Below are 17,609 nucleotides of genomic sequence, written 5' to 3'. Positions count from 1 at the left end.
GTGTGCTAATCAAGCATCTTCTGAAGTTGTCTGAAAATCAGAAACTCCAGATGATTGCTGCTGCTGAACCTTTTGCTCCCATTTATAAACAAGCTCCACCCTACAGCGAAGATTACACATAGGAAACCAAAACCAGCCAGTTCTTCCCCAAAGACCAGAGGCAATTCTGAAATGCAGAAAACCCTGGGTTTCAGTCGCATCCTGGTATGAAGAAGACCCTGCTCACCTCCAGTGATTGAGAGACCTGGCCAGCCCAGCAGTGGGTGGCAGTGCCGTTCCTAAATTCTCTTTGATCCTTACAGTCTGATATCAGCCCCTTTTAAAGACCACTTTATTATATGGGAGCAGCTCTAATTAAAAATGCCATCCCTCGGATAGCAAAGTAACGAGATACAGTGAGAAGAAAACTCAGCCCGGAAGAAGTCACACCAGTGAGTGAGTAGAACAGGGACTTTGAATCATGGCTTTTTCCTTATTTATCCCCCAACCGTGTGTTCTCAGGCCAAACATTTAACCTCAGTGCCTTACTTGTCCCACTTGTAAAATGGAGGTAATATTTTCTGTAGCTGGAAGGAGATTTCTGACGGGAAACACAGCACAGGTATGAAGCACAGCTATTGGAAATGACCGCAAAGTCCTTATTTCTTTATGTGCTCCAAATCAGTTTTAGTCCATTTTTTCGTTAAAATCTGGGACCACAGATTACACGGAGGAAGATTTGTAGAAGCGATTTCACGAACGCCTTGCTGGTTGCATTGTGGAGTGTATTCACACAGTCTTCTGCCAGCCTGTGACCTGCCGTGGCTTATTAACCTGCTGCCTTGATTATCTCGGTACCACTGATGAGCAGGCCTGCTCGTTAAGGATGCTCTTCTGCCAGGCTTGTCACACTCCGGCTTCACGTTTAGGCCTTGAGGGTTTTGAAGCTCAGATTGATGGTGGATGATGAGGTCTGGTTATGTAAAACTCCTGGAGGACACGAGTATCTCCCGGATGGAAAATAACAGCATAATGATGAGCTAACGGAGCCCTCTCGTCTCCTGCTCTTGGAGGCAGAAATCAAAGCCACCGCGCGGCCCCCGCTGGCTTGCAGCATCTCACTTGCGGGACCGGCTTTGCTGAACAAGCTCCCTGTAATGATCTGGCCGCCGACTTCCCCTGCCCAAGAAACCCTGGGGTAGGAAAACATTTTCTGAACTTGAGGTTACAAAACTCCGCTCTGTGACTCAGGAGGTGGACTCGGAGCCCCTCGAGCAGCCTGAGCAACGTGGCGAGCCAAAGTCCAAACCCAGAGCTGTGTTTTGGCTGTGGTTATGTTTTATTTAATTCAAGGAGTGGGAGACGAGCTGGTTTTAAGCCCGAGCATGCTGGGTCGTTAACTGCAGGGACGCAGTGCTTGCCCTGTTCCTATATTCCTCCCCAACCTTTGCCGAGTAAATCCTGACAAGATGTGCTGGCAGGGCTTTGGAAGGCTCGTGTTTTTACAAACAGCGCGCTGGAGGAGAAGGAGGTGCTAGGGCTTGTGGTTTATGTAGTGGGCTGGTGGCTGGAACAGTTTTCGAGGCAGAACCCAAGAAATGCTTTTAAAACATCCAAAATCACAATAATTCATGTGATTCCCTTGCCCGGACTGCCACAGTTTCAGCAGGCTGCATTCAGGGGAGCTCGTCTCACCCTGGGAATTTCTCTACAAACGATTGTCAAGTAAAAACAACTGGTCCAAACCAGAACTGTCATGTTTTGACAAAGACTGAGCTCAGTTGCTTCAAAAGGACACGCTAACCACCAGATAATTTTTTAAAGCAGGTCCCTCTTTGCAAAAGACTCTCCGTCCCTCCTCTCGACAACAGCTCAACTTTTCTGTGTTTTGAACCCGCATCGTTCCGGAGGAGAGCTGAAGGCATTGGGAGTGTTAGATTGCAATCTTGGCCTTTCCCCAGCCTGCAGGGGCATTGCTCCATCCACGGCGTGCGGTGGAGGGATGGGAAGGGGCTGCGGCTGGTATTTACCCACCCGGGCTGTCGCGTACCTACACCATCTCAAGATACACATCCCCCAAGCTGAAAAGTCCTGGAGGGTTCACTATTTCACCTGGGCTGCGTGATGTGCTACAGCAGGCGGTTGGCCCTGTTTTTGGCCCTGGGAAGGGCCACCAGTCTCACCAGTGCCAGGCTGGAGTGCTTGCACCTATGGGGATGCCCCACCTGAAAGCACATCACTTGTGTTCTCCATGTGTCCATTTCTCCCGTCCAAATACAATCGCCATTCTTTGTTTTCAGTACTTTTTAAGTATATATGATACGTGGTTCGTGGCTGAGGCTTTAGTTGTTTTCAATGAGGAATGCAGAAGAGGACAAATTTTTCTGTGCTTTTTTCTGTGCTGCCATCTTAAGAGCAAGGAGAATCTCCTTGCAGTCTCCTGAAAGATAATCCAGACTCCTCCAGCTATGGCCCCTATTAAAAACATGATGTGATAAGTCTACTCTGGCCTATTGAACTGGCATGGCGGGGTGGCTGTCCCGAAAGCACTTGATTTACTACCCATAATATTTTGATTAAAACATTGGTCTTATCTGGCACGACCACATGAGGCAGAGCCAGACCTGGTTCACTGACAATTTAAAATGTTGCTGTTTCCTTGGCTACCCTCAGGGTTTAGTCCTTGGTCCAATGCATTTCAATATAGTTATCAATGATTTAAAGCAGGGTCTTTTCCGATGATAAACCGCAGGTGGCACGACGAGTGACGGACGGCGGGTACCGGCGAGGGCAGGTCACTGTCGCAGGGTGATCCGAATCCCCCGGCAAAGCACAGCGTGAGAAAATACACGTGGATAACAGCCCGATGGAAACGAATGTATCTGCCTCAGAGCAAAGGCTGCAAATCAGACCCACAGGAAACTGAAACTCCGGGGAGGACTTCAAGGTCACCGTGTAATTGTCTCAATAGGCACTTTCTATGGCAAGAAAGAAGTGCCCGACACCTTCGTTGGAGATAAAAATCCCCCACGAGCGCGGGAGCAAGACCCTGCCTTTCTCCACAAGTTAAGTGACAAGTGAAGGAAAGGTGGCCAAACATGCCACAGGATGGAAAAATTAAAAATATCCAGCAGGTGGAAAGCAGTCTTTGAGGCTGGAGGAGTTTATCCTTCTTGGGGTAGCAAAGGGACAGCAGAGAGGGGACTTGGTTGGTGTCGGTGGGGGGCAATTGTTTTGAGGGATGGTTGGAGAAGCTGCACTGGGACTGGTGGCTGGAAGCTGAAGGTTGAGAAACGTGGCCCTGAAACAAAACATGTTGCTGGCGGAGGGGATAACATCCCACCAGGAATGGCCAAAAATGGGTAGAAACCTTAGGGAAACCTGGTATGTGCTAATATCCACCCGCAGTTGGACTCCTCTCACCTAACCCAAGACACTGAACTGGTCCCTCTGGCTCTGTTTAGTGCCACAGGAGAAAGAGAGATGCCATTTATTTGCCCTACCACAGACACCTACCTTCAGAGGAGGGGAGTTACACCCAGCAACGCTTGACCTGACTTTTTGTCTAAAAGACCCGATTTCACCTGGTTTTGGAGAGCAGAGCCGTGCCCAGGCAGTAAATCTGGATGGCCACAGAGAGACTCCCCACCCGCCACCCCCTCCTACGCTTCACCTTCCCATGAGGTTGCCCCCAAGGACCGTGCAAGAATATTTTCCTCAATGCACACCTAGCCATGTTTTCTGAAGTTATTCTCCATCTTTTCCTGAAGCATCAGAACAAGGCAGCAGCGGGGCTGGACCAGGCAGCATCAAGGCTCACAGGAGGTTTTCCCTGGGTCACTGCGGCAAGTGCTGCGGTGGCTTTTCTTCTCCCTCTGGACGAAGAAGGGCATCGGATGCACATGTCTTGGCTGGACATATCCCAAAACCCAACACTATCTTGATTTTTTTTTTTTTTTTTGGTGGGGTGATACCTTGAGTTTTCTTGTGCACAATGTAGTTTCCCCAGTTTGCTTCCCTTTCTGCTTGGATGGGGGCTTCCCCGGTGCCTCAGGGATGCTCTGAGTCCCCGGCGTGACCTCCCGGATCAGCAAAGCCCCGGGGGCACCTGCGATCCTGCACCCCGTGTACAGGTGGGGAATGTTCCCGAAGATGCAAATTCGAGGAGTGGAGGGACGTTTTGGTCAACTCCTGCACTAGGTCCATCTCCCAGGTAAGGACCAAGCAGCTGAGGTGAAGAAATTCAACATTTTCACACACACAAAAAGAAAGCTATTTAAACACAAAATATTCTTTTATTTGTCACCGAAGGCTACACACGGTCACTTCTGTCTGTTCTTTTTTTTTTTTTTTTCTAGAAGGTATCTACATCTGCACTTATTTACAGCCTGGTTGTATTTACACAGTCAAGAATACAGTATTAGAAACACAAAGGTTCGAGAAAAAAAATTTCTCAAAAAATTAGTTCCAGACTTCAGGAAAATTATTACACAGGGTAATGACACGAGTCTCCAGTGCTGGGCTTACAGATGCAGCTTTGATACAAAGTCCTCTTCTCGGCTGGAGCTGCATTGGAAGTCCTCACACAAAATCAACATTTTTATTTTTTTTTTAATAGAAAAGTGTGATTCTTTGATTGGTTATTTCAACAACACCTGCAAACTGTCCAAAAATTTTAAATTTCTTTTTGGAAAGTTCTATTGTTCGCTTGAACAGTTTCCAGCTCTGAGGAAGAAAAAAAATTATATATATATATATGTATATATATTTTTAGTTAATTTTCATTTGTGGTTTTCTATGCTCCCCTGCTCAGAAAGCATTGACCTCTGGGATGGGAGTTAACAGTTGAGCCATGTAATACCTTGTCATGAACACAAAGTTTTATGGCAATTAAAGGAAAGCAGGCAAGAGACACAAAAGGTTTCCCTCGGGCAGGCTGGGTTGTTTTCAGTTCGGGTAGCAGAGGATAGAAAAGCGCCGTGGGAAATGGCCCTTCATCCAGGAGCGAGACAGGGGTTTCTGGACAGGGTGCTACACGTCCCCACAGTGTCCGTTTAAAGTTTGCTCTACACTCGCAATTAATTTTATTGAAATATACCCTAGAGATGAAAAAAAAACCCACAAAAAAGCTGTGGGTTTTGTTTGGGTTTTTTTTACAAAACTCGTGAAAATTCTTCGGTGTAACGGAGGGATTCAAATATCTAACTATTTAGTGATCATAATAAAAAAGAGTGATTATAATAAAAAGAGATGCTGAAAAACTTGCTGTCCTGTGGAGGACTGTAAGAACAGCAGCAAAAATGCCCCCGGCCACACTCACCGTGGGATGGAGGATGCTGCCGGCAGAATGGGAGCCAGATTTTATCCCACCAAACCCCAGCCCCGGCACGGAGGCCTGGCACGCGGGTTTCCCAGTTTTGGCAGTGCCACCAGAGCGAGGAGATAAAGCGAATAAGATTTAACAAGCAAAGCCATCTTTTTAGCTCCGTTATTAACGTGATAGGCTCTTATTTCTCCTCCCTGTTTAAAAAGTGGCCGTAGGACTAACCGAGATCCCTGGCCCTGGTTTCAATTACGCAGAGATTGAATCAAAACAGACTGCCGTGCCGTAAATACGAGGGGGGCCCTCTCTGTAAGTCGTAAAATTGAATTCTAAAATTTCATGTTAAAAGCCTTGCCTTTGCATAATGGATTGCACCGCCATCTATCACGGTGACACTTATAAGTCACAGCTGAAAAAGTACTTTATTAGATATTTTTTTTTTAAACAATTTTGATTTATTCTGGTTACGCTGTCTGTATAATAGACTGAGCAGAATCTCATGCCGATCCCTACGCTCAATAAAGCAACTACAGATATATTACAGAAATCCCTCACTGTTTCTAAGTTACAGCCAAATGGTGTCTCAGGGACTGCTCCCAATCATCTGTGTCTTTTAAACCCGAATCAAGCATTGAGGCTCTTAACGACCTTCGTCTCATCGGCTCTCGCCTGGTGCTGTTTAGAGTTGTTGGCCCATTTTCATCATGGCTCTGATCAATAGCTGTGATGACAAAGATATGATGAGCTGCGTGATTCCCTCCGGTCACTGCTGCTTAATGATTTTTCCAAGCTCCAATCTTCAGTTGAAAGGGGGAAAAAAAAAAAAAAAATAAAAAAAAAAATAAAGAGCTTGGAGGAAACAAACATTGCAGCATTTCTCGCGATGCCAAATTAGTCTTGCTTCTCTCCCCTCGGGCTGAGCACACGGGATGTTTTTTGAGCTGCAGAGCCCTCATGGCACCGGCTCATGTCTGGATGCCACAGCAGGTTGGTCCCATCGCTGCTGTTCCTTCAAATGGAGCAGGAGTCGGTACCAGCAGAAGCTCTTCAGGGCTTGAGCCGTTTGTCCTTACCCACCGCTCGCACCGCGAGACGCAGCCCCTGCTCCAGAGCGCTGGACTTTCTCCTCCGAGCTGTGAGACTTGGTCACGATCCTTCCCACCACCTCTTCGGACTGGAGACAAGCCCAGGAGTTCAAAGTAATTTAAGCTACGCCTTTGCGTTTTGAAGGGAAACTCCTTTTGGTGGAGGAGCGAGTCCTCTTTTTGGGAGTCAAGAAAGTAGGGACTTCTCGAAGTCAAGCTGTAAAAGCATGTGAGACCACAATGACGTTCTTCCTTGGAGATGGTCTGGCATGCAACTGGCCTTTGAAAAAGCATCTAAAGCAATGGGATATGGGGGTCTGTGCCGTGGGATTTGCACCCGGGACCTCCCAGTCTTCCAGAAGCGAGGATCTGCTACCCCCACTGCCCGCAGGCAAAGCAAGAAGGGTCGGGCAGCCGCAACACGGCCCCATGGGGAGGCAAACGGGGCGATGCAAAGGCTGGGAAGGGGCTGTGGGGCCATCGGTCGAGTGAAAATGCTTGTGGAGAGCAGAGAGCGGTCCCTCGAGGAGGGCATGGCTCTGTGTTCACAGCCCGTTCCTGCAACCTCCATGGGAACACGCTTGAGATCCTGGAGAAAAAACATTTTTCACTAACAAAGGGCGAAATTTAGGGCTTCAGGACTGAAAATGTTTGTTTCTTGTTTTGCCATCCAGATAGAGTGGAAAGCTTTCACAGACAGCCATCCCTTTTAACTGTTTTGGTTAAAGGCTTTGATAAAGGGAAGAGCAACACACACATATATATACTTTTACATACATATATTTTTTTCCCCCTTTTTTGACATAATGTCTGTAGTTCCCGTGCCGGGTGCAGCGCCAGGAGAAGACCCCCCCAGACCCGGCAGCCAGACAGGCGCAGTCACATCCCACCGCTGCTTGAGGACGCCGAGCTGCCTTTGCCATGGCGCAGAGCAGGATGGTTCCCAGGTCTAGGCATGCCGTATGCCTGCGGCGGGACCGTAAGGCTCTTGAAAAACGGGTGAACTCCTCAAAGTCATTAGCTCGTGTAATAACCTGAAGAGTCTGTGTAAGGCTGTCGAGGTGCCATCTCAGGCCAGCAGGATTGCAGTAGGAATATTTCACACTCGAATCCCTTTCCCTGGCTGCTTGAAAAGGTGGCCCATTTACTCTTGCACTACTCCTCTTAGCATTAACACATGGATGGGGATGGATATAGAAGCACCGCTTCTCTTCGGAGCCGCTCGGAGGGGAGCAATGTAAATGGGATGCACATCGAGCTCTCTCTGCACTGCAGGTCTTCACCGGGGGTTTATGCCTTTCGACCCAGCTTCCCGCAGGTCTTTTTTGCTCTTTGCATGCCGATTTAGACACTCGAAGCCATCACAAGGTTGAAGTTCTGGGAGGAATTTGTCCCTGGTGTGATTCAGGGAGGGGGAAGCCAGGAACTGGGTAGCCCTGGGAAGAGGGCGCTGCCTCCTTCGAGTAGGTGGCAACTGCTGGTTTGGCCAACGCTGCCTCTAATCCCCACCAGCGCATCCTCGGGGCAACCAAGGCTCGCCAAGAGTTTGATACCAGCAACGCAGGTAATGCCACGGCCTTTTAACCATCCCTGGCAGGCAGCTGCCCGAAGCAACTGCTCCCTTGCCAAAGCCTAGAGCTGGCCCAGCCAACGCGTCTCCTCCCAGCCGGCTCTGCTGAAGCCCGATACCCTTTCTAGTCCAGCTCCCTGCGATTCACTCTTGCCAAAGTAATAGAGGTTGCATGCTGCGAGGGGTGGTTCAAAGTACAGCACTGGGTTGCAGCAGCAGCAACGTCACCCTTGCTGCGAGCAGGAGGGACCACCAGAAAATCAGGACCATACCGGCGGGTGGCCCCAACGTGGATCAGCCCTGGGGCTCTGCAGCCGCCAGAACTCTGGCCACGCAGGCAAAGGTAGTAGGGATTGGGAATTGGGGGAGGAACAGTCTGTTGGGGGAATTTCCATCCCATCACCTTCCTCCTGGCAAGCACCTGGGAACAGACAGGCAAGGCAGCCGGAGCTGGCAGCCGGCATCTATGGGGAAACCACGACAGCGCTGGGGCTGCCAACGTTTTGCTGCTCGAGGAGTGCATGCCCAACACACGCCCCTGCTTTATCTTGGGGGCTGGAGCCTGCAGAGAAATATCAGGCTGTGTTGGAGGATGTCAGTGGTGCTGGCAGGAGCGCCGGAGGGCTGGCTCTGGGGACACTGGTGCGTTGTAGGGCTCCGAGTATGGAAACAGCCTTGGCATGGATTTGCACGTCTCGGGTTATCTCTCTGCAGAATCAGGAAGCAAAAACTGAAGGAGGTGGAATAAAAAAAATAAAAAAAAAATCAGGACCGAGATGTTCTCAGAGAGGCGGTGAGAGCTCAGGACATGTGCAGGTGTCAGTGTGATAAGAGACGTCTATTTGGGAGCAGGGTTGGCCATCTCCAGCCGGAGCTCCAGCGAGAGGTGGGGTAACACCTCCGCCTGCCTGCAGGAACGGCCCTTGCTACCACAGGGCTGTTTCAGGCAGGGAAGAGGATGCTAAGCTCATCTCCTTGTTCCCTTGAATTTCAAGGACTCTTGCAAATACCAGAGCACAGAGGTTATGTGAACACAAATTACATTAGCATGCCGAGTAACTTTGTCAGCAGTTTCTTATTAAAGCACTTGGTCCCCTCTGTAGTGGGCATTTCCATTCAACCTCCCCCTTCTTCGCTGCCTACCGTCAACTGGGCCCTCCGCTTAATTCGAGCTCGTGTAAGAAACAGTGAGAGGGTTGATTCCAATATTCTCCTTCTTGTCCCACCATGCACAAGCTGTTGCTACTTATTAAACATTTTAAAATCCCTGCTGCCAAAGTCCCCAGGAGACATTTATCTGCCATAGTCATAAACGACTTGCCAGCATGCTACTCAAAACTGCATTTCCCAGCCAATAAATACAAGCTCCAGAATCAGGAAAAGCAGGGTTTGGCTTGCTCTAATTTTCAGTGGTATGTCACTGGGATACTATAACTACTTTCAAATTCAAATCAGCTTCCTAAAAATTAACTGGTTTTATCAGATACAGCACAGTGGACTGTTAAACACGTAGCCTCGTGTACTGAAACACTATACATTTAATGAAGTTATGCCATTAGCAAATGTACAACATGGGTGCATTAAATCCACCTATAGAACAGCTCTACGTATGAGAGAGAGGATTTATTTTAGCTTTTCTCAATAGAGCAGGAGTCCCTTTCTTGGCTTTTGCTAGGTTTTTTAACTAAAACCAGGATTTGCGCACACACAAAAAACCCCCATAAAGTATCTACTCTCATAATGAAAAAAGACTGATTTTTTTTCTTTTTTTTATTCCAGTTCAGGAAGGAAGAGAATCATCTTGCAAGTTAATATAATCAGCTCCTTTGCCTCTATAATCTACTTCTGCTCAGCAGGAGCCCCCAAAAAAACACTTTATGTCCCAAGTGAAACGTGAAAACTACTTGTAAGGTCTCTTTTGAGGCACATGATTCGGACGGTCGCTTTCGGAGTATCGGAATCAGCGTCGTCTTCCATCTCCTTTCTTCCCGGGAAGAGCTCTCCAGCATGCCACAGGCCCCCCCGTGTTTTGGGTGGAAGGCTATCTGTCCCTGCCCCAAATCAGAAAGGGTTAGGATGACACAAGTTAGCACAGACACCCATTTCGCACTTCACACCTAAGGACGTACGTTGACGACTCCCCACTTCAAATTCCTCACAAAGGGGGGGAAAACAAAACAAAACAAAACAAAAAGGACAAGAGACAGTAAATTTCACTGTGATCACACTACGGCAAAATATACCTTCTGTTCATTGCAAAAAATGCGTGAAGGCCAAATTAAAGAGGGAAAAAAAAGTATGTTGCATGAGTTACAGTGCAACCGCATTATTCCTTCTCTTTCTATTTTCCTCCCCCCCAGCCTTGTTCAGTTTAGAAAAAGGATTGAGTACAACACAGTCAGGTAAGTGGCCACAAAAGAGTAGCTGTCTTTGGCAAGAAGTCACCGCATCGACCCTCTCTGTCACCTTCTGCCCATTTCGCTCTGTCTCATGAAGTGGATGTTGTTGGCGCTGTCTGAGAGTTCGGGGTACTGCTCCACTGAGATCACAAAATAGCCGTCGTAGCCCTGTACCCGGCCCGTGTTTAGCACTTGTTGCTTCTCCCCTTCTGTCCACGAGCGAATACCCTCCTCCCCATCCCGCAGTCTCTGCTGTTCCCGGGACCAAGCTTGGGCGACAGCGCGCTGTCGGGCCAGCTCCAGGACACGGGCCTTCTCCTCGTCCAAGGTGGTCCCGTAGCGAGTGTTTAGGCACAGCGCACCGTATTGGAGCTGGATGTCCGTGTAACGTCTAGTCCTTCCACTTAGCACTGTGTTGATCTGGGACACTGTCACGTTCACGCCGTTCTCCAGGGTCCTCCGCCCACCGCTGAGGCCCAGGATGGACAGGTCGCCCTCCGACGGCCCTTGCTTAATGAAATAGTGCGTGTCCACCCCATCGATGGTGAAGTGCAAGTTCTCCAGGTAATGGGCGTTGTTCAGGATGGCCGCGATCCTCCGCCCGTCCTCGTTGGCCACACTGATAATGTCGGTGGCCACGCGCCCGTCCTTCATGGCGAACTTGACGCCTTTGCCGAAGATAGAGCCTCCAGAGGCAAAGTTCTTGTTCTTCTTGACCTGCCGGCACCCGGCGATGCTGGAGCTGTAGATCCGTTCGAAGCGCTCAAGAGTGACGAAGGCCTTCAGCTGCTTCTGCACTTCACACTGGACCCCCAAAATTGACTGAGCAGGGAGAGAAAGAAGAGAAAGAGGTATTAGAAAGAGAAACCTGGTGATCCAAAGGCATTAATAGTGTGCTGGAGACCAGCAGAACATCCTGGAAACACCTCATGAGGACCTCCATTTTTTTTTCTCCCTTAACACCTTTTTTCAGATTTTTACTTCTTTTTAATGGAAAAGGTGTTGTCAGGTTATTCCCCCTAATGCTCATTGTTTCAATAAACTGAACTGTATTTCATATCACAGACTGAAGGATGTAGATGTAGAAAAGGATTTTTTGCCTCAGTGGTATGAGGGTCTAGTTTGGATGTGCAATTATTTTGTGCTTCAATGTTCTTTAGACACACATAAGAAATCATTCATCTTGTGGCCACGATGCTTTATAAAATGCTTTCAGTTTTTCTGTGAAAAAGTGTGGAAGTATTTGTAAAAGTTCCCTCTAGTTTAACTTCACTTTGTAACTCCTTATGCTATCTTCAAAAGCCCTGCAACACAGGTATGACCCTCAAAGTGGCCATAACCCCTCTGTATCCCATTTCAACCTGGCCAAAGCAGGTCGTTCAAAACTCAAGGAAGGCCCTAAATCCAACTCCTATTTCCTTGCAAACCCTCTACAATGTGCCACGCTCCCTGAGCTAAGGCCAGCCACACCTGATGCTCGAGTTTTGGCTTATACTGAAGCAAAACTGCTGAGAGACAACAGCCTGGATCATTTGCAGTCGGGTACAATACAAAGTCACTTTTGCTGTTATTGTATAATGGAGCAAGCACACAGCGAGTCAGCAGCTCATCAGTACTGCAAAATGTCTTTGGAAATGCTTTTATCAATTCATGGCGGCGCAGGCTTCTTACAGACCCCTGTTCATGAACAATTATTTGCTCAAATTTCAAGCAAGAGGATGCTACGACAAAACTCTCCTGGCACTGCCAATGGCTCAGTTCAATAATGTAATGACATCCAGGATTAAAAATAGGCTACAAAGAAAAGTTTGCTGCACTCCAATTATTTTGGGGAAATTTAACATCCATGAAGGATATTGCCTTAAGCCATCCACAAGCTAAAGGCTCACATCCTTCCCTGGGTGCAAGAAGACAATTCAGACGATGCAGGCATATCAGCGTGGACCTCTCAACTAAGACTCACAACATGGTGAGGGAAGGGAAATAAACCCTCATTTCCATCGTGGCCGTTTCCAGGGAAGGGTCTCAAAGCATTAAAGAAATAAAAGATATAGCATTGCAACTCACTCAGAGGTTATGAGCAGTTTTGATCTATAAAGAAGAAAACTATAAGGGAACGGAGGTACACAAGTTCAAGAACACGTTTGCGGATGCAAAGCATCAAAATACCCAGGATTGACTTTTATTCAAAGTACCACGCAGGCTGGCATAGCTCCTCCTTTTCGCCTTTTGATTAACAGCATAGTAGTTGGAGCAGGAACCAGTCACCTACGAAAGAGGAACTCTTTCTGGTTCTCCCCTTACCGCCTGGGGGGGATCTCACACACAGCCTAAAGAGTGATATAATTAACAGCCTGATAGGAAGCCAAGCCTAGGTCCCCTGCCAACTGCACGAGCACTCTAATTATGTAAAAAAGGGACGTAATTAATGCAGATGTCACCGATGACGGACATGGCGCAATTAGGTTTCTAGGCTCCATGAAATACTTACTGTTCTGAATAAGTGTCTACTGCACAGCCTTGGTTAGTTATTTCCAGCTCAAAGAGGTTTAAGGCGGGGGGGGGGGGGGGGGGGATATTCTTCTCAGGTGCATCGCATATGGATGGACTCTAGGTGGTCCCACTACCCAATGCCACATCATTGCTCCTCCAACTTGGCTCAGTAACTTTTAGAAGTGAAGGGAAAAGGCATTTCTCATTAGTCACACTGAATCACTGTTTGGTCTGAGCTCCTTCGCTCAAGGATGTAAAACAGGTCTTCTGCACTACATTGCTACGTCCTGTGGTCATTTATATATCACCATCTATATACACATCACCATGTTTACCAGTAGTTGAGCGATAAGGAGTCCCTGGAATTAATTGCACCATCTACTAATTATCACCGTGGGGAAGGGAGTTCTGGGGGGTCAGACAGCACTGGGCATGGGAGAATTATTCCTATCTGAAATCTCCCCCATTCCCTTTCTGTTTTGTCTTCATCGGCTTATTCTTGATGAGCTGCAGGAACTCTGGTGCTTTTTCAATTCTGAGCAAATCATTAGGTATCGATCCCCTGTGAGTGCCTCCAAATTAGGTTGCCCCAACAAACCGGTGGGGCTGGACAACAGTCCCTTGTCTTTTCTTCTGATCCCAAACGAAAAGTGAGTTTGCAACAAGCTCTGAAAACCTGCTGATGCTGCAAGATAGGCACTGTCATAGGACAATCTACTGTGCTTTGGACAAGGGAGACATACGGTTTGTAACCATATGTTTATACTGCTAAATAGAAAAGACATATTTTATAAATAATACAATTTTATAGAGTTTTAAAAGTAAATACTGCTAAAGAGAGTGAGACATTGTATTGCACCTCTTATCAGTCACACTGGATAGTTTTTGTTTTAACTCCTGGTTTGGTTTTTGACTCCTCCAACTGCTTTCTCCAAGACATGTTTCCTAACTCCCCAGGTCACGTCTACCTAGCCTCAGGGCCAGGGATTTGTCTGACTTCTTTTACTTAGTTGTAGAGACATACTCTAAAATGAGATTAGGGAGTCTTGTGAGGACAGGAGTTGTACAACAAAGTTTAGGGGTGGATGGTGTCCTTGGCTTTGCCACTAATTCAGGATGGGTGGTAGCCTGGTTGGCACATACTGTGATACAACAGGTATCACAGCCAACAGCTATGCCGTGATCTACCTTCCTCGAGCTCCATAACCCAGTACCTGGGACCTTCTGGCCTGAGGTAATATTCGGCTTTCCATTTTATGGTCAAATTCTCCATAGCTTTGAATTTCATATCAGTAACTGCCCATTATAAAAGGAAACCCTGATTTTTAAAGGTTTGGGGTTTGTTTTGTTTATAATTTATGACCTAATAATAGAATACTGGACCTTTCCTTGATCTAGTTGCATACTGCCTTTGTGATATTATATGAAGTCATACAATTTCCACAGCTCAGCTGTTCATCTGGATGCCATTTAGAAAGAAAATAAGCAGCAACCACCCTGCTACTGCCAGGACGTGGAGGTTTAAGGGATTACACATAATCTAATAGCAATGACACTATCAATACCTGCCTAAGCACACCCATATAGGATACCAAGCCAACTGCCTTGTTGGTGTCCTCTTGGTCTCCATCCAGGACATCTCCTCTATACTGGGAAAGCATTTCTCATGTTGCATGTGCAACCGTAGGACTGGCCCTGGCACTGTTCCCTGGTGGCTAAAACAGAGATAAAATGGCTGACCAAAGCCACAGAATTAGGACTATCTTGACCTGCCGTCGTGTGCCTGCTTAGAGACACTTTAGGTGGGAAGTTTGTGAAGTTGGGGGCTTGAGCCACCTTCGTTGGCAAAGAAACTGAGCAGTTACCTGTCAATCTGTGGCTGCCCCAGCCTGCTGCGCACCCGCTTCTCATGCACATCATAGTCAGTGTTGACTGCAGGACTGTTTCAGTTTCCCTACACAGATGTCTAGTGTGATCTGAGATGCCCCAGAATGCCCTCAGCATCCGCCCAGGGCAGTGAGAAGCCGAAGAAGCCCTGGGAGATATTTGCCCTTCTGGAGCAGCACCTGGAGGCCACTTTGCTTACCTGGCCCCTCTATGGGCAATGGAATCAAACCCCTAATTTGCATAGTCAACGGACCCTACTGTGTGTTCAGCTTGGTCTAAAATTAATGCCTAGCAGGTGGACAGCCCTATATGGGAGCTCCACTGCCTGTATGAACTAGGTGTTGACAAACTACAGTGAGACACCTACACCTACATGTCTTAGTCTTGAATTCACTCCTAGCTCCTAGCAGCTGATCATCTGAACTGTCCTTTGGGCTCCACTGACAAATGGGTGATGCTGAGTATCAATTTTGACGCTACGGGGAGCCCTGCTGGGCGACACGTTGTTGCTCTAGAAAGATGCAGGTAATCCATGCTGTAGACATGAGGAAGTCCAGGAAACTCAAATGGCACCAGCAACCGAGGTCATTGTAGATCTCTGCTGGCTATAATGGAAGCTTGGATATCAAGTTCACAGCCAGAGACCTAAATTTAGGTGTCTTAATCAAGAACAAAATCACAACCAAAGGGTTTTCCACTGGGGACTGGTTACAGGCCTTGGGCTCTCCCTACCTTTTGTCACATAGGAAAGTAGGAGATCAGACACGTGCAAAGCTGTAGTGCTGAACACCATCATCTCTTAACTATTACAATAACTAAACACATCTCTCTTATCTTAAAAATGAGCCCAGGATGACTTTGAAGTGACTTTTTGAGTCCATTTCTTTGATGAAAGAGTGTATTTGGGAACAGCACTCCTTTAAAGGAAAAGCAAACACATCCAACAGAAAAAAAACCCAAAACCAAACCAACAAATTCAGGCAAACCAGACTACAGCTAGCTTGTATGCTCTGCTGCGAATATAAAGGGGCGGAGGCAAACAGATTATATGTAGTTCAAAGAGGCAATGTATCCCTGACTTTGAAATTACCATTTCTGTTTCATCTTAGAACTCATTTTAATGACCTGGCAAGGAAAAGAAACAGAAAATTTCCATTCAAGGCTGCAGTGGCATGTGGTATTCTCTAAAAAATGCTGCTGCTTTTAGCAACTGTAAACCAAGGTATCTATAAAACCAGTTTTACGGAAGAAAGGAGGGAATTCATATTTATGTTATTTCAATATTTGTTGCTAGATGTGAGTGACAAATATGCTGGGTTTGTTTTTTCCTCACAGTCTTTTTTAATCAGATGTCCTTAGGTGACATTTCACTTTATCTAGTAACAACCCATTGGAGAGAAGAGAACGACCTTCATCATTTGTTCGCTGCTGCACAGGGCTCAAGAGAACAGCACATTACAGAGATCTCTGAATAGCCTCTTGCATTTTGCCAGCACCTCTTGAGGATTTGAAATACCATAGCCAGATACTATCATCTGTTGTTTTTAAATACCGCCTTCCAGTGTGAGACTGAAAGCTTTAATTTCCCATCAAGGATCCAAGATGTGAAATACGTGAACATGTTTCCAAGTTTCTCTATATCCTTGTGCCGTTATACACAGATAGGTGTTTCTCTTACCGCCATATGGCTTACAACGCAGAAAGCCACTTCTTCCAAAAGGCTTGGAAGTTATAACTTCTCTAAAATATTCGTCTTCATTAACTTCTTCGTAGTTACGCCCTAGCTCTCTGTTAACAAAACCATTCTTCGGAAATCAGCCTCTTCCCTCCGCTCCACCTGGCCATCACCTGAAGACGAGTCCCCGTTTGGGTGTCCCCCACCAAATCCCAGCTGGTGGAGGTGCAGGAGGAGCCCATCAACCCCGAGAACCTCGCAGGCGCCTACCCGTCAGCACGGCCGCACTGCACGCTGGTTGGCCAAGAGGCAACGCGCCTGCTGAGAAACCTGCCAACCACGAACGCAGGTGGGACAACCGAGGTGAGCGATTGGCCAGCGAGCCCAGTGCTGTAGATGGTGATTGGTTAGCAGTGAAAGACAAGCGCCAGCTCTTGGGCTTAGGGGACAGGTCTCTCCTCCACCCTGCCGGTGTACACAGCTGCAGGGCGATAACGAAGTTGAGCTCATCAAGCAGATTGCCATCTGTGGGGAAATAGGAGGATTTGCCTCCTTCCCTTGCTCATCTATTTTCATAAAGCTTCAAGAGATTAACGTCTTTGAGACTTCAACTCCTTTCTCGGCATCAGATCCAGCAAAAACTGGCCGCTGCTTTTGCAAATCATAACTAGGGGCTGATGGACAGACGTGCAGACGGCGTGATGGCCCAAGCCCAGGACAAAGCACCCGCCACGTGAGGATGCCCTCCCTGAATGATGAACACTGGCAGAGCCAGTCCCTCAAACAGATTGTCCTTGGGAGAAGCTCTGCCAGAAAGCACAGCCCTACAGCTCACTCCCTGGCTGAGCATCCCAAAGCAGCCCTTGCCTCCAAAATGCTGCTCCGTAAGGGATGCCAAAACCTGCTCCTCCAGCACAGCCTGTAACGGGCACTGAAGAAAACAGGACCCTTCCTGGAGGCACAGCGCTCATGGGATGGAGAAAAAGGTAGTCAATAATATGAGGTTGTTAACAATATAAGCGCCGACTCCAAAACACCCCTCCCTGCAAATAGAGTTGTTCTGGCTCCAGCAATTACCTGACAGTTCAACAAGACAAAAGGGAAGGAAGGAAAAAAAAAAAAAAAAAAAAAAGAAGAGAAATTGGATTCAGGTGCAGCAGCTCCACAATATGCCAGAGGTCACCCAGAGTCCCCGGGT

The 17,609-nt window shown here is 47.5% G+C and overlaps 1 protein-coding gene across 10 annotated transcripts in view; it reads right to left on the bottom strand.

Annotated features, from left to right (window-relative positions):
• Window positions 1-6,179: 6,179 nt before the first annotated feature.
• Window positions 6,180-17,609, bottom strand: part of TENM4 (teneurin transmembrane protein 4) — a 352,099-nt gene continuing 340,669 nt past the window's right edge. For all 10 annotated transcript variants that reach the window (XM_049823080.1, XM_049823082.1, XM_049823083.1 and 7 more), the window contains one exon: window positions 6,180-11,178. In XM_049823080.1, coding sequence (XP_049679037.1) covers window positions 10,420-11,178 — 759 coding nt within the window. In that variant the 3' untranslated portion in view covers window positions 6,180-10,419. The remainder of the gene's footprint in view (window positions 11,179-17,609) is intronic.

Source organism: Accipiter gentilis, chromosome 19 (assembly GCF_929443795.1).
Source record: "Accipiter gentilis chromosome 19, bAccGen1.1, whole genome shotgun sequence".
Lineage (NCBI taxonomy): Eukaryota > Metazoa > Chordata > Aves > Accipitriformes > Accipitridae > Astur > Astur gentilis.
This window is presented reverse-complemented; position numbering and strand designations above follow the sequence as displayed.